The 18,710-nt window shown below is 61.8% G+C and overlaps 1 protein-coding gene across 5 annotated transcripts in view; it reads right to left on the reverse strand.

Moving 5' to 3' along the window:
* Positions 1 to 2,441: 2,441 nt before the first annotated feature.
* DNAJB5 (DnaJ heat shock protein family (Hsp40) member B5) overlaps positions 2,442 to 18,710 on the reverse strand; it is a 23,360-nt gene continuing 7,091 nt past the window's right edge. For 2 of the 5 annotated variants that reach the window (XM_019518048.1, XM_019518047.1), the window contains exons 2-4: positions 14,624 to 14,868; positions 10,529 to 11,127; positions 2,442 to 4,186 (exon numbers count right to left, since the gene is read on the reverse strand). In XM_019518048.1, the coding sequence (XP_019373593.1) occupies positions 3,953 to 4,186; positions 10,529 to 11,127; positions 14,624 to 14,868 (1,078 nt within the window). In that variant the 3' untranslated portion in view covers positions 2,442 to 3,952. Of the gene's footprint in view, positions 4,187 to 10,528; positions 11,128 to 14,623; positions 14,869 to 15,424; positions 15,782 to 18,710 lie in introns of those variants that run through there. The other 3 variants (XM_019518051.1, XM_019518050.1, XM_019518049.1) reach the window with 3 other exon arrangements.

Below are 18,710 nucleotides of genomic sequence, written 5' to 3' on the forward strand. Positions count from 1 at the left end.
GAGACGCTCCCTCCAGTGCCCACCAGGGGGCAGTGGAGCCCCAGGGGAAAAGCAGGGCCAGGCAGTGGGGCCACTGGATGGGGGGGCTGAAGGGCACAGAGGCTTGGGAACAGCCTGGGGGTGGGGAGTCCCTGCCTGTCAGCAGCCCTGGTGGGTGGGGGACACCGAGTGTGTGGGCGTGCATGCATGTGGGTGCATGCATGTGTGTGCATGTGCATATTTCCATGCGTGTGCCTGTGTGTGTATGTACATGCATGTATGTGTGCACATGCGTGTGTGTGTGTGTATAAATAAAAGACAGAGCTACGTTTTTCACATTCCTGAAGTGTAGCTTTTAAGAACAATGCCAAAAAATGTGAGTTGGCCACACTGAGTATGTGGATGTGCAGGTGTAGCACGTGTGCGTGTGTATACTCATGGATGTACACATGTGTCTGGGCAGTCAGCTTGGGCACACCTCCTCGGCGTGGCTGGGTGCTGGGACTGTGGGCAGGCCTGGCCCATGTCACTTGTGTCCAGACACTGGATGTAAGTGCATGCGTGCCCTCATGTGCTAGGTGGCACAGGGTCTGTGATCAGGGTGAATGCCCCCTCCCCTACCCCATGCACTGGCTGCCAGAGCCCTGTGGGCAGGTGCGAGGCATGTGCCAGCTGTGGGGATGAAGCTGCACATCTGGGCGTGGAGCCCTGGGGCAGCAGCAGCGTCACACGGGACGGAGCAGGGAGGGACATCTCAGCCCCCAACCCTGGGCCTGGCCAGAGCTGACCCCCTCGCCCAGGCTCGGTCTGGTTCTCAGCAGCCCGATTGCCAGACTCCTGCCCCGTCTGGGCCAGAAGACCCCTGCCCGAGGCTCTCCCCAGCAGGGCACAGTCCCTGCCAGCCCAGACCCAGACCAGGCGCGGAAGAGCCTCCCCCTCCTACCCGGGCAGAGCGGGGCGGGGGCCAGGAGACACGGCCGTGGAGGAGAGCCAGGCAGCAGGTGTTCACCCCCATCCACCCCCTAAGCCAGCTTCATCCCTGACTCGCCTGCTGCCTGACGGCTGGGCTCTGACTGCATGGGAGCAGGGCCCCTGGTGCAGCATCCAGCCCCACGTCTCCAGGCCAGGTTTCTGGGGGCGCAGGGAGAGCTGCCCGCTCCCATCACCACCCCGGTCACATCCTGGGCCGCGTCAGCTGTGCGTCCCAGCACAGCAGCCCGTGCACAGGCTCAGTGTGGAGGGCAGCAAGGAGCCTAGGCTCCTGTGTCTCTTCCCAGCACCTCCTGGCCATGGGCAAACTGCAGGCATTCAGAGGTGTGCTCAGCTCCCTGCATGCAGAGCCCGGTGCTCCCTGTCTCTGGTGCCAGGGCCTGCTTGCTGTGCATGGAAATCACGGCCTTTCCCCTGGCCGGGGAAGGGTCTCGTGACAGCTCCGGGTAACTCCATGCCCCGTGCATGCTCCAGCCCCATCCCATTTGGCACACGGCTGACGTCCACCCACCACGTGGCCTGCCCAGGCTGGTGCTACGTGCCTGCCCCGGGCACTGGTTATGGTGTCTTTGCTCCATGGGAAGGGCTGGAGCCGAGGGGCCCCAACGGGCACCGACCCTGGCGGTCACAGGGTGCGGGTAAGGAGCTAGCACAGCGATTCTTGACCGAGGAGCCCTTGAGAGCCTTCCAAGGGTGCCGCAGTGTTAGCGCCGCGAGGTGTACAGACACGCTCTACATGATTAACCCGGAGATTTCAAGCAGAAGCCCAGACTCTTATCAGCCCAGTTCCCTCAGCCTCTCCCCACCAGTCCTGTGCCCCAGCTCTTCCAAGAGGCTGAGGGAAATGGGTTTATTGAGCCTGCAGAAGAGAAGACTGAGGGGGCTTGAATGTCTGCCTTCACCTCCCTGCAGGGGGGCTGCAACATGGATGGAGCTGGGCTGTTCTCAGTGGGGGCAGATGACAGGACAAGGAGCAATGGTCAATTTGCATAAGCAGATGCCATTCCTTGCCAAAGACCCTGCGCAGGGGCAGGGTGCATGGGGCACAACGTGCAGAGAGACCTCCTGAGCCTAGACTGACATTTTACGGAAACAGGACCTGCTTTCCCTGGGGCAGGTTTGGGCGCGAGGTCTGCATCACGTCCAGGTTGAGGGTAGTTTTACGTAGTTTAGACGATGGATGCATCTGAGCTGGTTTGGACAGGGCTGGTCCTGCTAGACGCGACTCTGCAGGCCCCTTCCAGCCCCACTTCTCGATGAGAGCTCTCCGTTGAGGCCTGTCCCCGAGGAAGGGGATAGAGCACAGACCCTGGCTGGGCCTCGCTCCAGCACGAGGGAGACCCAGACAGGCTATTTTTTTTTTAAAATACTTTATTTCTCAATACTGACATTACAAAAAAAATAAAATAAAATAAAATAAAAGGAAAGAAATACAAAAAACCCCACTATAAAACATTCAAGGTCTCAACGAACCCAAGAAAGACACAGCCGCTCGACCCCACGCCCCTCACCTGCGCCTTTGAGCTCCTGAGATCATCATTGCTTCTCCACGGGGTGGCTGCAGGCTTCTGTACACATGATAATTGTACATCTATCTGTACACCGCTGCACCGCATGCCGCGCTGCCCCGATCCCCGAGACGCACGCAGGCGCCTGGAGCTGTTTAGCCAGGAAGCGAACTCAGCGCCAGCCCGGCAGGATCATGAAGGAGACCCTCGCTGCAGACCAAGGGGGCACGATTTTGGCAACGTCTTCGCCCTGCCTCTTCCCCAAGCCTCTTCGGAAGATCAGCTTCCAAACTGTGCCCAAGCGGGGTCATTGTGCGAAGGAGACGCCAGGAGGGGGAGGAATATAAAAATTCTCCCAGCGGAAATCCAAAGTTTAAAAAAATATGGCATTTAAAACCCAACCTGCTCGGGCAGCTTGCCTGGCACTGCTCCTCCCATCCCAGAACGACAGCCTCGACTTGCCCCTTCTGTAGAAAGGACACACACATGCACACCCCTCTGGCTACTCCACCTCCCATGCCAGCAGACCCCACGGCTCTGCTTTCACCACCCACCCTCGTACTCCACGCAGCTCATGCTCCAGCAGACACGACATCCCTATGGCTGAACTGATCCCTGCAGGAGTCAGGAATAAGCCACTCGAGGAAAGCCACAGCGGGCAGAGAAAACCCTCTGCGAGTCTATACAGAAAAGCAGCAATGCAAACTCAACACACCGAGCCACGAGAGCTCACCCCCACGGACCGCTACACCACCCCTTCTGTTCCCTTCATGCATGCACCTCAGCACCCCGCAGCCTGGGATGCCGGTCTAACACGCTCCAAAGTGGACGCTGAGCCGCGACGGCAGTGAGAAGGGTGCAGGGGGGGACGGCCATGACCGACCACTTGGAAGTGCTGCGTTTTCGTACGGCACAGTCCACCCCCCCGGTGATCTCGGCACAGCAGAAAGGACCGCAGCAAACAAGAGATGCTGCGGGCCCACATCAGACAGCAGCTAGGGGGCACGGATGCAGCGTCTCTGCCCCACACGCCTGTGGGACTCCTCGTCTCTTGGTCCCGGCGGGGACCCAGCCGCAGCGAGCTTGGCAGCAGAGACACAAGGCAGGCAGCGGCCGGCGGAGTCCTATTTACAGTGCATGAAGCCGCCCGCGCGAGGCAAGCTGATCCCCGGCCAGAACGGCAACGTCGAAGTGTGCGAGATCAAAACCACGGCATGAGGAACCTCCCTGGGCGCGGCGGCAAAGCTAGACCCCTAGAGAAACAATTGCAGCTGAGAACCGGCAAGAGGTGGCCAGGAGCCCGGGCCCCCGCGCCCCGCACGGCCGGTGCAGACGACAGAGGGCAGGCGAAGGGGGCAGGACCTGGGACAGGAAAGGGGGTTTTTGCATGTGCAAGTGCGCTCAGGCACTTGTGCTCCGCGGAAGCCGCGGCACGGGCAAGACGTATTGCTGCCGGGTCCCGGCGCCCCGCGTCTCTAGGAGCACGGGAGGTGCTGTTTGAGGATCTGTCTCGTCTGCGGCGCTATCCTATCCGGGAAGCGGATTTTGAACTCCACAATCAAGTCTCCCCGCTGGGTGGGGGCTTTGGGGAAGGGCAGCCCTTCCCCTCGCAGTCTCTTCACCGTGCTGGGCTTGATGATGTCATTGCAGGGCAGCGGGATGACCCTCCCGTCGAGCGTGGGGATGTTCACTGTGCAGCCGCACAGCGCCTGGAAGAGCAAGGACACAGCGGTGAGCGTGGCTGCAGGTCCCAGAGCCCATCGCTCCTCCTCCCCCCGCAGCAGACCCAGCAGTGCCCCAGCTGGGAAGCTCGTTTCCTGTCTACAACACTGCAGGGGTTTGTAGACCTGGCCCAAGGGTGCCTGGGTGGGTGCAGGGGTTGGGGACCTGCTCTCCTCCCTCACCAGCCCATCAGGAGCAGGGCAGGTTTCTCTACAGCCCCATGCAGATGTGGCAGGGAGCTGTGCAGCCCCCATGTGCATCTGAACATGCCAGGGGTGTGCCTCCGGCTTGGTAGCCTGCATGTCTCTACAGGGTGCGAGCTGCAGCACCTAGCACTTCCGCCGGTAAGGCGGGATGCGAGAGCGCTAGTCAATGCATGGCATCAGGAAGCATGGCCGAGTTGGCCAGTACCTAGAGCATCTCCAGCCATGGGGCAGAGAGCAATGGGGAAGGTGATGGAGGAGCTCAGTGCCGTGGGAGCAGAACTAAGGGCCCCGTGTGCATGAGAACTGCACAGATAGACACGACCCCAGCCCAGGGCTGCTGCAGGCTGGGACAGACACAGCAGGGCAGAGCTGGCCATGCTGGAGGGTCCTCTGGGGATCTCATCGAGTCCAGCCCCATGCTCTGGTGTGGGGAAAAGTAAATTTAAAAAAAAAAAAAAATCAACCCCATTCAAACCCTCCTGGACACGTCCTTGTCTGACCTGCTCCTAAAGCTCCACAATCAACCCTGCTGCACAGCTACCCAGGGCCCAAAGACCGAGACCCCCTGGAGCAGAGGATGCCGGACCCCGCGCCCACCCCTAGCAAGTGTGGGGCACCTGGACATCGCATGCGCCACGTGCAGATGCAGGGCCACGCTGCAGAGGCGCCAGCGCCTTTGGAGACAGCAGAGTGACCTCTGGCCTTCCCCAAGCGCCTGGGGGCTGGCGAGAAGCAAACAGCAACAGAGAGGACTAAATTTAGCTTGCGGCCGTGCTGCCTGGCCCCTGGCTGCAGCGTGTATTTCTGCTGCTCGTCAGCTGTTGCCCTTGGCAGAGCCCGGCGCTACCCGGTGCATCTGCAGCGTGGGGACCCGGACCGATGGCCGTGAGCCCGCAGAAGCTTACGCAAGCCGAGGCCGGCCCCGCACGGGGCGCACCACGGGAGCGCGAGCTCTGGAAGGTTCTCGCCCGCCCGCCCGCAGCGGGACGCCTGGCCCAGGCCGCGGGGTAGGGTTACATCCGCACACCGCTGCCTCCCGGCTATTTTTGCTGACCGACCCGTAGCTGTCTGGCTGACGGGCCCCGCGCCCCTCTGCCAGCCTCGCTGTTCTCGCTTGCGATTTAGGGCTGTTTGGGTGGAGATTTCGGCTGCAGAGCTCAGCCCTCCCGGCCTCTCCCGTCCAGGTCAGCAGCTGGCACTGACAGGATGTAGCACATGAAACGATCCCAGCAGATGGGAATCTGAGCCCCACGCTGCCTCTCCCTCCTTGCCCCCTTACTCTGGGGCATGCTCCCATTGCCCCGGCCCCGTGTCCCAGGGCTGGGGGAGCTACAAGGAGACACCTCGCTGCAGCCGGGTCTCCTCGGGGCTGCAGGGGCACGGCCTTCATGCCCCGAGAGGGCACCCGCCTGCATCGTGCATAAGCAGGTGGGAGCAGTGACCCCCGGCCCCAGGTTTGGGATGCAGGGGCCCTTCCTTCCACAGCTGCCCTGCATGCCTGAAGCGTGGGAACCGGGGCCACTGGCTCCCCCCCGTCCTCAGAGACTTGTTGGGCTCGAATGGGGACCCCGATGCACCCGGGGGCTGTGCAGCCTCGCTGCCAGACGGGCACTGTGATGGAGGAGCAAATGGCTCTCCAGCAAAGCCCCCAGAAGTGCACCCCTCCTCTCCCCCGGCGTGCAGCTATAATCCCCCAGGCAGGGGCCAAACCGCGGTGCTAGCCCCCCACGCGGAGCTGCAGGGCTCGCCTCCACGTGAGCCGGCAATGCGGCACGCAGCTCCGGACGTCCTTAAATGACTCCGGCAGCTCCCGCGCACGTGGGCTGAGACGCGGCTCCCGGCAGGGGAGGCCGTCACTGGCGATGCAGAGCGAGGTTTCTGGAAAAGCAGAATTCGCTGGAGCGGGGCAGGGAGGGCCAGCTCCTGCCCTGTGGAGCCAGGGGAGGGAAGACGGGATCGGCTGTTTCCAAAGCAGGCAAGGCAGCATCTCCTGAGCTCCGACCTCGGAGCCAACGGGGCAATAAAGAGCGCAGGGAAGCCGCCACTTCCCCCCTTTCCTGTGCACCCTCAGACTAGACACTGCCCATCCTAAGTGGAGGGGAACGCAGCTGCCCCTGGGGCCCGGGCGAAGTGCCCATCGCATCCCCTCCGAGGAGGGCGCTGTGCTGCCAGGGGCTGGATCGCTCCAGCTTTCTTTAGTGGGGGGAAGGAAATGGGTAGGGACAAGCGTGATGGTCCCTAGCCGGTCTTTGCACTCTTCCCCCGCAGCATTGGCTTGGGGCTCAGCCCTGACGCCCTTCTCCTCCTCCTCTCCGGGACAAGCCAGAGCTGGCTCAGGGACCCTCTTCCTGCCAATTAGGCCCCTTCATGTCTTGCCGCCTCCTTGCCTGGGTTTGCAAAATCCCTGGAGCCCTCGTTAGCTCTGGTAAGGGGTGAGGGCGCTCCGCGTCCTCAGAAAACCAGGCCGCCTCCGCTCCAGACGGAGCAGCAGGAGAAGCCTGCACTGATTTCTCCTGCCACAGCCCTTCTGCAAGACACCGGCTCCGATTAAAAAAAAACGCAGCCTGCCAGAAACCGGGAGCCGGCCTTGGCTACAAGGGACACGCAGGGTGAACACCGACGGCAGGAAGCGGAGGGAGAGGAGTAGGTAGATGTTAAGCTCCCCGGGGTGCAGGTCCTCTATTCATCGTGTCTGTACAGCGCCTTGCACGTGCACGCCGTGCCCCTCGCCACAGCACGATGGGGTGAAAAGCACCATCTCCGGCTTCGCCAGCAGTTAGCAAGCTTTGTGGCTTTGTTAGAGGATACCTCTCTGTACTACCGAGCTGCTGGGTAGTAATCTAGGTCAGAAAACCATTGCAAAAAAAACCTGTTGGGAAGCCGCGTGAAGCAAGGGCACCTGAGGACAGCGCCAAGCACCTGCAGCCATCCCCGTGCCGTGCGGTTTCAAGGTGACTGCGTCCCTGTAATGGCAAAGCGAAGCCGAGAGAGAGGAGTCGGGACACTGGTTTTGCTCCAGAGCCTGCAGATCCGTTTCAAGTCCAACGACCCCACAAAACACCCAGAGCACCTTCCCGATCCTCTTCATCCCTACCCGGAGAGGCTGTGCACCAGGATAGATCCTGGTGCCACCTGCCAGGCGCACGATGAACCGCGTCAGGGATTTTGAGGGGGTTCGGCTGCAAATTTAGATTTTTTGGGACTGTGACAGGCCAAGGATGAGCCTGCTGGGACACCCGAAACATGGTGTCCCTGGGTGCTGTGTACGGCAGGTACCCCAGACTGGGGATTTGGGCATAAACCCATACACCCAGTTGCACTGGGGGTGGGGGGCAGAGGGACCAGCGAAGAGACCAGCTCATTAACAGCATCTCTTTTATAACCCTGGGTGCTCTGCAATTAGCACAGGTCCTTGCCCTCCCCCCAGCCCCTTCTTGCCAATGAAGCCAGAGGAGAAACTCACGATGCCGGCTACCAAAATAACTTTGCTGCCCGGCTCAGGTGACCCTCCCATGCCTCCCTCCTGCTGGGATGCAGCTATCCGATCGGGAAGGCAGTGCTGCCCTGGCGAACCCGGGTCCCCGGGGACGGTGCCAGAACCGCGCCGTCGCCGCTTCTCGCTGCCTCCCACGGAGCCGCTCGCAAGATTTGGAGAGCGGGCAGTTTCCTGCAGCCCACATCTCTCTGGGGAAACCCTCCTGGCTGTGCCTCCCACGGCCCTCCTGGCAGCGCAACAGCTGCTCCCGGGGCCGTCCCGCTCCCCGCAGGGATGTGCATCAGCACGGGGCCATTGACGGTCCCTGGGCTGCCAAGACAGGAGCACCCTTTGCTCGGGCTCTCCAGCTTAACCACTGCCCCCAGTCTTGCCCAGCGGGGCAGGGAGAGAGAACCAGTATCTGAGCACTGGGAAAGTCAGGGAGGAGAGGAGCCGTGTCCACTTGCCACCCTTGCCCCCAGACACGGGGCAAAGTCTGCGCTGGACCAGAGCCTCTGGGTCACCCGGCCCGGCAGTGCCCCAAGGTAAGGGACGCAGCCTCCCTGGGGCACAGCTCCTATCCCACAACAGCTACCAGCCCTGGGAGGTCCACGTCCCATGTCAGCGTGCCGGGGCCCTCGAGGCATGTCAACGGAGAGGTATAAGCCCCAAAAAGGTGCTTCCGCCCCTGCCCAGCTCAAGGGCAGGGTCTGAAATCAGTCCTGTGCCTACCAGGGGAGGATGGGGGCTTCCCCCAGGAGCCACGGCAAGGTCTGGCCCCTGCAGTCCCTGCTCTTGCTGGGCCAGGTCAGGCCGCCACGGTTCAAGGCGCTCCAACGCCTTTGAAACACGGGCTTTCATTCACAAGCACGCTGCTGCGTTCCCACAAGTAGCCATGGCAACAGCTCCGTGGCGGAGCCGTGTTCGGAGAGCCCCGCCGGGCACGGCTTTTTTTTGGATGAGGCGAGGTGAGGTGAGGTGACGTGGTTGAGGCAGGAACGAAGTCACGCGAGGGCAAAGCCTTCAGCTTCGGAGGGCTGCGGCACGCCTGCACAACCCAGCAGCATCCTGCAGCCCACGGGGACCCTGGAGGGTGGTCCAGGCCCAGCCCCGGGCAGGGGAGGCTGCATCTCGGCCACCCCAGGCAGCTTGTCCAGTCTCTGTTTGGGAAGAAAACTCTTCAGCCCCCCAGGGCAGCCAGCTGCAGTGTCCTGCCGAGCGCGTACAGGTTGGATCGGGAGCCCCCAACCACCTCCTGCCTTAAGGGCCATGGCAGGCAGCTGGGACGGCGACCAGAGAGATCCCAGCGAGGAGGAGCCTGGAAGAGGCACCTGCACAGCTCACGTGGGTCTGGGGCTCACAGGTCCGTGTGACCAACACGTAGAAGATGTGCACGAGCTAGATGAGCTTTGCTCCGCAAATCCTGCACCTCCCCGGAGAGATCGGCAACGTCAGACAGAGCCAAGCGCCGCACGCATAAGCCTCTGGTTTGCACAGAAGACATGCGGCGCGGAGGACTGGCCTGCAGAGGAGCTTGTCCCCCCCCAAGCAAAGCCACGGGACACCACCTTCCACGCGGCTCCAGCTCCCAGGGAAAGGCAAGTCCTTCGAAGGAACCCTGCTATCGGGGCACCCTCCAGGGGGTTCGTGCCTCTGCCCCCCAAGACCTGACCCGTTGGGAGCTTATTTGGATGAAATGCATTTGAGGATCAACGAACTACCTCTGCCGCTACAGATCCTGCTCGTTAGGGAGACGGACAGCCGCTCCCAGTGGAGATGGACGGCAAGTTACAGCTGCCAGCCGTGGAAGGAGAGATGCAGCTGCCAGCTGGAGCTCATTAAGAGGTAGTTCAACAGCAGCAGCAGTATCCCACCTGCATCGCGCTGGCTCACAGGCCTCTCTCTCCCCACTCCTGCCTCTGCACCGCTGGCTGCTTTGATGCTCTGAGTCCCATCGAAGCAAGATCAGACACTGGGCTGGCCTGGTGCAAGCCCCGATGCCTCTGGGTTGGACCCGAAGGCAGAACGACGGTGCCTGGCTCCAGGAGAAGGTGCTGCGCGACAGACAGCCCCACCTGGGAACCTCCAAGCCCTCACGCCCGTCAGCCGGAGCCCTTAGCGTAGAGTGCTGACATGCAACGATGTCAAGCTGGGGGTTTCCAGGCAAAATGAAACCCCCCAAAATGGGCTGCAACCATCACACTCAGCCAGGATCTCTCCAGTCATTAAACACCGCGTGCCGGAGGTCGAGGCTGGTTCACCTGGCCGTGCCCGTATAGCTTCCCTCCCGGCTCTACCCACAACCTCCTCCACAGTGACTGGACACAGACAATTCAGCATGGCATGCAGACCCTGCCTCAGCACTATGCTCAGGCCCTCCTCAAATGGAGGGCTGTTCCAGGCCATACAGTCTACCCACGCGCTGCTCTCCAGTGCACCCGAGTGGTTTGGGCTCACTGGGCTGGGAGAGCAAGGGAGAGGCAGGGTCACACTGAGGCATGTTCAGAGCAGGGGAGGCTGACCCCTTCTTTCAAGGTAGGAAACCCCCCCCTTCCCCCAGCCGGAGATGGGGCCTCGGTCTGTCCACCCCTCCTCTTCGCTTTCCCCCTGCCCGACACCACCCTCCTCTGCCCGGCCCACGCACCCACCTCTTTGAGGCTGATGGCCGCTGTGTAGACCACGTTCGTGCCATCCCGCTTGAAGTGCGAGTGCGGCTTGTCCTTGAGGATGAAGACAATGTCGGCCGGGATGTTGTCTGGCGTGGCGTCGCCCTCCTTGGGGAAGGTGATTTTGGTCCCTTCCTTCCACCCTCGCTTGATGACAATGTTCAGGATTTTGTCCTCAGTCCGCATGGTGCGCCCGTCGGGGTTCAGCCGCCGCCGCGTGATCTTCATCCGCTTGGTAGAGCCGTGGTAGATCTCCTCCAGGGACACCTTGAGCTCGTGGATGACGGGTGGGTCCTGCACCTTCCGGCGCGTGTGCAGCGGCTCCGGGTGCCGCCGGTGGACACCGCTGAGGCCGTTGAAGCCGAAGCGGCCGAAGGCGCTGAACGGGTCGTCGTCATCGTCGATGTCCATGTCCTCCTGCTCGAAGCCATTGAACATCCGCGAACGACTGCTGGCGAAGAAGATGTCGAAGGGGTTGGAGCCGCCGAAGAAGGAGGCGAAGGTGGCGTGGGGGTCCCCGTGGAAGGTGTAGTGGAAAGTGTTCCCTGAGCTGCCGGAGGAACCGCCACCAGTCTTGAGACCTGGAAGAGAGAGAGAAGATGTTAACCCAGCTAAGCAGGAAGGCACGTCCCCTCTAGACTAGGCATTTCACAGGCTCCTTAGACACTGAGCCCCCCTCAGAAAATGCCAGCACTCATGTTTGGACTACAGAAAACTCCTGGAGCAATTCTTCCATTGCAAACAATTCAGGCAGCCCGCGACAGGGCAGGATGGTTGCGACCCACTGGATTCTTGTTGGAAATCTCTGGGTTTATCCTGTGAAATGTGTAAAGGTATTTGCACGCAGTTGAGACACCCATAAAAGGATCTCAAGACACCCCATGAGGCAATGGGGTCCAGACAACAGCGTTTGCACCGGGAGAAAGAAAACAAGAGAAAGGGCCATGGGTTTCTGGCTGGGAGCGCGGGGGGGAATCCGTTTTAGAGACGGACACCAGACTCCTGAGCCTACCTGCCCCAGCCATCGCACGGAGCAATTCAGCCCGTTAACTGGCTAAATGCCGCAGCTGGGTACCGATTAGGGAACCCGGTGACCATACGGACTAGGCAGTTGCTTGCACTTTCAGACTCAATTAGCCCCACAAATTACATATATGAGCGGTCCCTAATGCCACCCTGACTATATTGCAGATGTCAACAATACGTTACCTCTCTCCAGCCCGGTTCAGCTGTGATCTAATGGGTGCCCCAAGCGCGCGGACGGCCGGGTTTGACAGAGGCGTGTCGAGAGAGTTAGGGAAAGCTCTTAACTCCCCTAGCAACTGCTTATTTGGGACTTTCTCACCGGGTGGCGTGGTGGTCAGCACCCACGTGCTGGCCACCTGCACAAAGGCAGAGGCACGGGGGAGGGAGAACGGCCCTGGGCCCGAGCACTGTGCAAACAGTCGGGGTTCGGGACTGCGAGGGACAGATCTGCTCTGGGAGGTCAGTCGAAGGCATGCAAGGAAGAGGATGTAAAATCCCCAACTCCCAGCAAAGTCCCAGCGTGGGGGAGAACCCGCTCGCCTGGATCTTACTTTGTGAGGCTGGAAAATGTCACAGAAACTGCGTATTTCTTTCTTCCGGTAACTACCTGACTTCCTTAAAGCAAAGGCTTCTCAAGGGTTCACTCTCCCCTCCTTGACTGCACCCTTCATTCAGATCTTGCCTGTAATACAAGGGATCCCCGAAGCAACCTGCAGCACATGTAGGGCTGCAGGCAAACGCCTTCCCGGGCTCCGTTCCTGTAGCCACGCGCTTCGCCAGCCTATCGCTGACCGAGGGGGTCAAGAAAGGCTCAAAGCAGGATGGGCTTTGGGACTCTTTCCAGCTCCCCAGACACAGCAGAGCGCTGGTTCAGGAGAGCTGACACGTTCCCAGCCCTACACCAGGTAACAGCCGGAGGTGCTCATCGGACAGACCCGACAGCTGCTCTTTTCGGTTGCATCTTGATGGATGCTTGCCTGAGGCCTTGGTGTGGATGCTGAGCCTGGCATCTCGCTGCCTCCCTCTGCCTGACAGCAGGGCCCACAGGGGCAGATTTAGCCTCAAGGACCAGAGAATTTGCCCCGGAAGCTTTCAGACAAATGCCAGGGCCAAGCATGACCCAAGAGCTGCAGTGACACGCGAGCACCAGCCCGCCATAGGGCATGCCAGCCCGCTGTAGGGCACTGCGCATGCCCGGTGCCAACCACTGCAGCTTGGGGGTCAGTGTCCTGGCCCACTCCCTGGGGCACAGCTCCTAACCCACAACAGCTACCAGCCATGGATGTCCATGTCCTACTGCGGCCCACGCTGTGGCACGTTATCGGAGAGATGCACGTATTAAACCTCCTTGTGATGGCCCTGAGCTAGTACCGACTGCTCTCAGCAGCCCTGGGCAGCAAGGGGCTCAAACGCCAGGACAAGCCACATCCGGCTCTGCCAGGCCCTTGCGTGGCACCTTGGAGTCCTTGTGCCCCGAGGGCACCTCCGCTAGAGCCGTGCCGCTACTGTTGGCAGCGGTGTCTCCAGGTGCCTGCTGTCCCCTGTGGCCGAGCAGCAGTTCTGGGCTCCTTTCCCACCTGTGGCAGTTCAAACCCCTGCAGGACAGCAACCGAAACTCTTGGAGGGGCACCGGTGGAGAAGGACGGGCTGGGAGAGGCTCCGAATGGCAAAGACGCAGGCTGCCCGGTCTCACACCAATGCTCCAGTGGGCATTGGTTGCATTCTCCTCAACTCTCCCTTCGAATCCACCCTCACCACTGCCAGCCACACGCAAAGGCTTTGTCTGGATGGGAGCTGCCCTTCAACTCATCCACTGCACTAGTGATGCAATTCACGGGCTCAGCCACATGCGTGTGCAACGTGCAGAGGGCGTACGCACACACCACCTCAAACTTCAGCTGCCCTTGATGACGTGCGTAGCTCCATCAGCGCCCGCGTCCCCAGGTGCCGTCATCCCGGGTGCCTCGTATGGGAACGCTTCCCCTGCCACCATCTCAAAGAGGCTCATCAGCTACTTTGGCAAGTGTCTGCTGCGTTTGGCTCTCCAAGGAGAAGATGCAGCTCCACCCAAGAGCAGCAAGAATCCCCATACGAGCCTGTGGGAAGCACGGAGAGCTTCCCACCTGCCCCGGAGGGCACCGAGGTATCGGTGACCCCTGCGCCTTTGCAGCAATGCCCCGGAGGAGCCGGTGCACCTCCCGAGGGGTCTGCATCCCACTAGCCACACCGGCTGTTTGTACCAGGCCTGCGGCTTTTTCAAGTGCTGAACAATTTTGCTGATAAACGCACTTGCTATTCCCTGCTCTCTTGCTCTGCAGCAAATCGGGTTGCGAAATCTTCCGCGTTCGACTAATAAGGCCGCGTGCGGTGGAATGTCTCCTTGCCCCCTGCCAACCGGGAGACAACAGCCGGGACTTGGTTTCAAAACAAGAACCTATTACTTTAATTGGGAAAGGCTTCTGGACATGTAGGTCAGGACGTACCAGAGCAGAGACCAGCGGGGATTGGAATATAAACAGCACCGCTGAACAAGCAGGGGGAAGGGACGGGGGGGCAGGGAGGGCAGGCCGCCAGAGCCCTCGTGTTAATGATGGCCACAAGCAAGAGCTGGTCCCGGGGCACGAAGGGGCTTCCTGCCGCCGGTCTCAGGGGGCAAGTGGTGGCAGCGGGGTGAACTGAACCACACCGGTCAGGGCACCTCTACCACTGACCACGCAGGCAGGGCACCCAGGACATGGGGTCATGTGCCCACACGTGGCTTGGGCCCTCCACGGGGCAGCCAGAGCCACCGCAGTTGGCCAGGAGGGTAGGAAGACAACGCTCGCTCTTCCCAGCTCTGGACTAGTAACCTGGTTTCGGAGGCAGGGATGAATCATGGGGATAAATCCGGACACGCCACCCACGCCTCGGGCGCAGTGCTACTGGCTGCGGCAGAACATCGTTTCCCTGCTCGCCACAGCGTTCGGGAGCTGGGAGAGCCACTGAAGTGGGACGCCACGCGACCCCCGCGCCTCCCCTCCCAACCGGGCTTGGTGCCCCTCGGCCCCTTACCTTCCTCCCCATACTGATCGTAGACGGCCCGCTTCTTGGGGTCACTCAGCACGTCGTAGGCCTCCGCGATCTCCTTGAACTTCTCCTCCGCGTTGGGGTCCTTGTTCTTGTCGGGGTGGTACTTCAGGGCCATTTTGCGATAGGCTTTCTTGATCTCGTCCTCGTTGGCCCCGGACTGGATGCCCAGGATCTTGTAATAGTCCTTCCCCATGACGGCGTTGCTGCCTGCAGCCGAGTACTTATTCCTGAAAGCAGACAGACAGGGCTCTGTCACGCACACACCGGGAACCAGGCGCCGCACCCCGTCGCCCCGCCGCCAGCCATGCTCAGCGCCCCCCCTGCTCCCCCACGAACCGGCTTTGCCCCGAGGGACCGACCTGAGACCCCGCTGCACGCCCGCGCGCCTGGAGCCGAGAGCAGGGCGCCAGGAGGCAACGCGCCTCCGTGCCGCTCCCAGCCCTGCGAGATGCTCCTCCTTTCCGGGCTCCCTCCCCGGCAGCAGCAAGCGGGCAGTGTCCCTCACCCTCTTTGGGGCAGCGCTTCGAGACGTACAGGTGAGAAGTGCCAGGCAAGCGAAGGGCATGGTTAGGAGGATGCCAACAGACCACGCGGAGCTGCGGCCGAGGACCGCTCTCCCCAACCCGCAAGAGGCCGGAGGGGAGTCTCCACCCCAGCCCCACGCAGGGAGAAACAGCAGCAGCAGGTCAGCTTATAGGCACACACGAGCCCGTTAGCAACGAGGGCAGACCCCCCAGCCGTGCACGTGACGTTAAGGGTCAAGCCACACCACTCTCAGACCACCTCGGGCTGGGCGTCTCGGCCTCGCGCCAGCGGAGGCCGGAAAGGCAGCAGGGGCGCGAGCGCTGTGCCGTTCACCTTAGGAGAACTTCAAGCGCTTTGTTCCCCGGAGCGATTGATGTTCAGCTGCGGTAAGTGCTTCTCGCCGTGTAAGAGCTGTAATTTGTGTTGGAAGAAGACAAAGGGATGAAGCCGTTAGACAGAAACATCTTGTGACGGTGGGAGGCTATTTTTAAAAGCGCCTCGAGCCTGGCGTCGATGGCGTTAGAGAATCTCTGGCTCGGAGGGAACGCCGCCAGGAGCTGGGAAGACCGGGAGGCCCCAGGCGACGGCTAACTCTCGCGCCCGCCCACGGGGCAATGAATTGCTGCCGGGAGCACGGCCTCGCCGGACGCGGGTGGGCCGAGACCGGGGAGATGGCCGTGCCTATACTAAAGCATCGGGAAGCCGCAGGTATGCGATGCCGGGGACAGCGGAAAGAGGCAGGCGGCAATGCTCCCCCAGCACCGCTGCTGAGGACCGAAAAGGACCAGTCCTGGGAGAGCAGCTGGGGCAGCTTTGCTGCCCTCCCAGATCTAGCACAGAAGCGATCTGTCGTGCAGGCTCAGGCCTCCCTTCCCAGTGCCCAGAACAGCGCTCCTCCTATCCCAAACCTGCCCCGACCCGTCCTCCATCCTGGCTGGTGATCCCACCACCTTGCAGGCTTGGCACTACTGGGTCCCACCATGGCGGTGGTGGCTGGATGTGCCCGGAGCCCCCAGCACAGCACCTCCAAGCCCCGTCCGTTCCCTCCTCCATCCAGGCCCCCATCACCGGTGTCCTCAGTGCAACTCGCTTGACTTCACTCCTATCCAGAGCATCTCAGGGCAAACCCCAGCCTCACCCGCCGCCATGCTGCTCCGACCATGCCCAGACCCTCGCTTCTCCATCGGTCCCGAGCTCCCCGGTGCCACCCACCAAGTGACACAACCAGCCTCTGCGTGCGCCTCCATGCCAGCACCCTCAGCCACCAGGCCCGCTGCCTGCCTCCTTTGCAGACCCCATCCGGAAGGCCTGCGACCCCTGGCTCTCCTCTCCAAGGGGTGGGAACAAAGCCGCGAGCAAAGCCACATAGGAGGATGCTTGCTAATCTGTCCCCGTTGCATCCCATCCTCTCTCTAGGTTGTTGCATGCTTGGAGGGGAAGTACTTTGGAGCAGAGACGATGTCTCTAGAGCCACGAGACACCCCGGGCTGTATAAAATTAGGGCGTTTTTCTTCCTGTCGCTCAAGCGCAGCAACAAAGAGCGACAGCAGCCACCGGTTGGCATCAGGTAGAGGCTTTCTCCAGCACGAGGCTGGTCCGGCAGCTCCCTCGTTCATGGCAGTGTTGCGCGACGGTCTGGGAGATGCCCGTGGCTCCTTCAGAGATCTGCCCACTAGGCATCAGCTGGCTCCCAACAGCTTCGGAGGGCGTCGCTCTCTGTCCTCGTATCCCAGCGCTGCCACCATACGCTGGAACCCAGCCCGCGTCGGTCCGGACAACCGCTCCCTCCACGTCGGACACAGGCAGCGCACGCTGCGTTAGGGCCCGACGACTAGGCACCGGTTCTTCCATTGGTGGCTGGCGCAAGCGCGTGGCAGCGACGATCGAGGGGAGAGGAGGACATGGCTCATCGTTTGCAGCTGGTCTCGCTCCTCCCTTGAAAGCAGCATCCTCGCGTGCCCGAGGGGGCGGGGAGGATGCTTGCACAGAAACCGTGATTTCCCCCTGGGCGGTGGCGCTGGCAGCAGGGAGTGATCTAGCGAGTGGCACGTCCAGCCGGCACCATGGGACACCCCTTGCCAGGGGCGGTGCATCCTACCGGCATCCTCGGGTGCCTTCCAATGCCCGTGCCAGGCGTGCCCGTGGATGCACATACAACCTGGTTCTCTCCATTGAGGGGATAACGCACGGGGACCAGAACGCCATTGACAGTTAAGTCGAACTTTTGGACCCGGCTCCGGGAAAGCGATGTCCCTGGCCTCGGGGATCCAGCCTGCCCGCTCCACGCTCCCAGCTGATGCAAGGTCCGGGCTCTGCTTCCCGCGTCGCCAGTGGGGCAACGTCCTACTCGGGGGCCTTGAGCAACACCACCGCGCCCCTCTCAGCTGGCCAGAAAGCTGCTGCAAGCCTTGCTTCCTTTGCGCCCACTCCTTTCTCCCCAGAACCACTTGCCTTCGCTCTCCATGGCCCATTCCCCCCATCCCCGCCGGCGTCATGCCGACTCCCACTCCCAGACTCCCCTGCTGCTCCCTTCGCGCTCCCCCTTCCTGCGAGAAGCCCGAGACCCACGCCGCCCACCCTCCCCTTGTTTCCCTGTGTGCCCCGGGGCTCAGCATCTCAGTAGAAGCTATTCAGAGCAGGGTCCATCTCTGCATTTGTACAGCGCCAGGTGCAGCGGGTCCTGGTCTGGGGGCGGCGCTCCGCAGCCCCCATAAAGAACAGGCTACTGGGGTCCCACCCCCGTGCCCTGGCACTGCCTTTCCCAAATGCTTCGGAAGGAGATGCGTTTCCTGCCCCACAAGCAAAAGCCACGTGGTGCAGAAGGCAAATTTCTTCCTGACCCGACGTCGGCTCAGTCAGTGCCCTGAAGCGTGAAAGCCCTGAGTCTTATCCAGGCGGGTGTGACTTATCCGGGCTGCTTGTTTCCGACCCCTTGTACGGCGCTCTCCCCTCCGGGGCCTGACCCCTGCCCAGGGCGGACGCCCCAGCCCGACAAGCAGGGCACCCTCAGACCAAACTGCAAACTGCACAGAGCTCCTTTCTACCCGCCCGCAGCCGAACGTCCTTGGACACGAGAGTCCCTGGCCAACACGCTCTCCCGTCAGCTGTGCGAGCATAACGCCTGCCGTGTTTGCCGGAGGTCCCAGAGCCAGGCACGTCCAGGAAGAAAGCCGGCTGCTGGGCTTCTCCACCTAAGGGCTGGGACTTACAGCTCGGGAGCCTGGCTGCACGCACCGCGCTGCCTTCCAGTCACCTTGCGGCTGCTTTCCTGGGCTCAGGCGCAGGCAGGAGGAGGAGGAAAACGTACAGCAGCCTGGGAACCTTTTGTCTGGCTACTGCCCGTGCTCAGGCAGGTTTCTCTCTCTCCGGCACAGCATCGGAGAGAAAGCGGCTGCAGAGACTCCCCCCTCCCCCACCCCCCCCCGGTGATGAATGTTACGGGACCCGGCAGGTCAGCCGGTGGGCTCGGCGCGCCTCCAAGGCAGCGCTCATGTGAGCCGTGGTAAAACACGACTCCGTCCCCAGAGAGCTGCCTCCCACCTCC

The sequence above is a fragment of the Gavialis gangeticus genome, unplaced genomic scaffold (genome assembly GCF_001723915.1).
Source record: "Gavialis gangeticus isolate Ggan-Ray unplaced genomic scaffold, GavGan_comp1, whole genome shotgun sequence".
Classification (NCBI taxonomy): domain Eukaryota; kingdom Metazoa; phylum Chordata; order Crocodylia; family Gavialidae; genus Gavialis; species Gavialis gangeticus.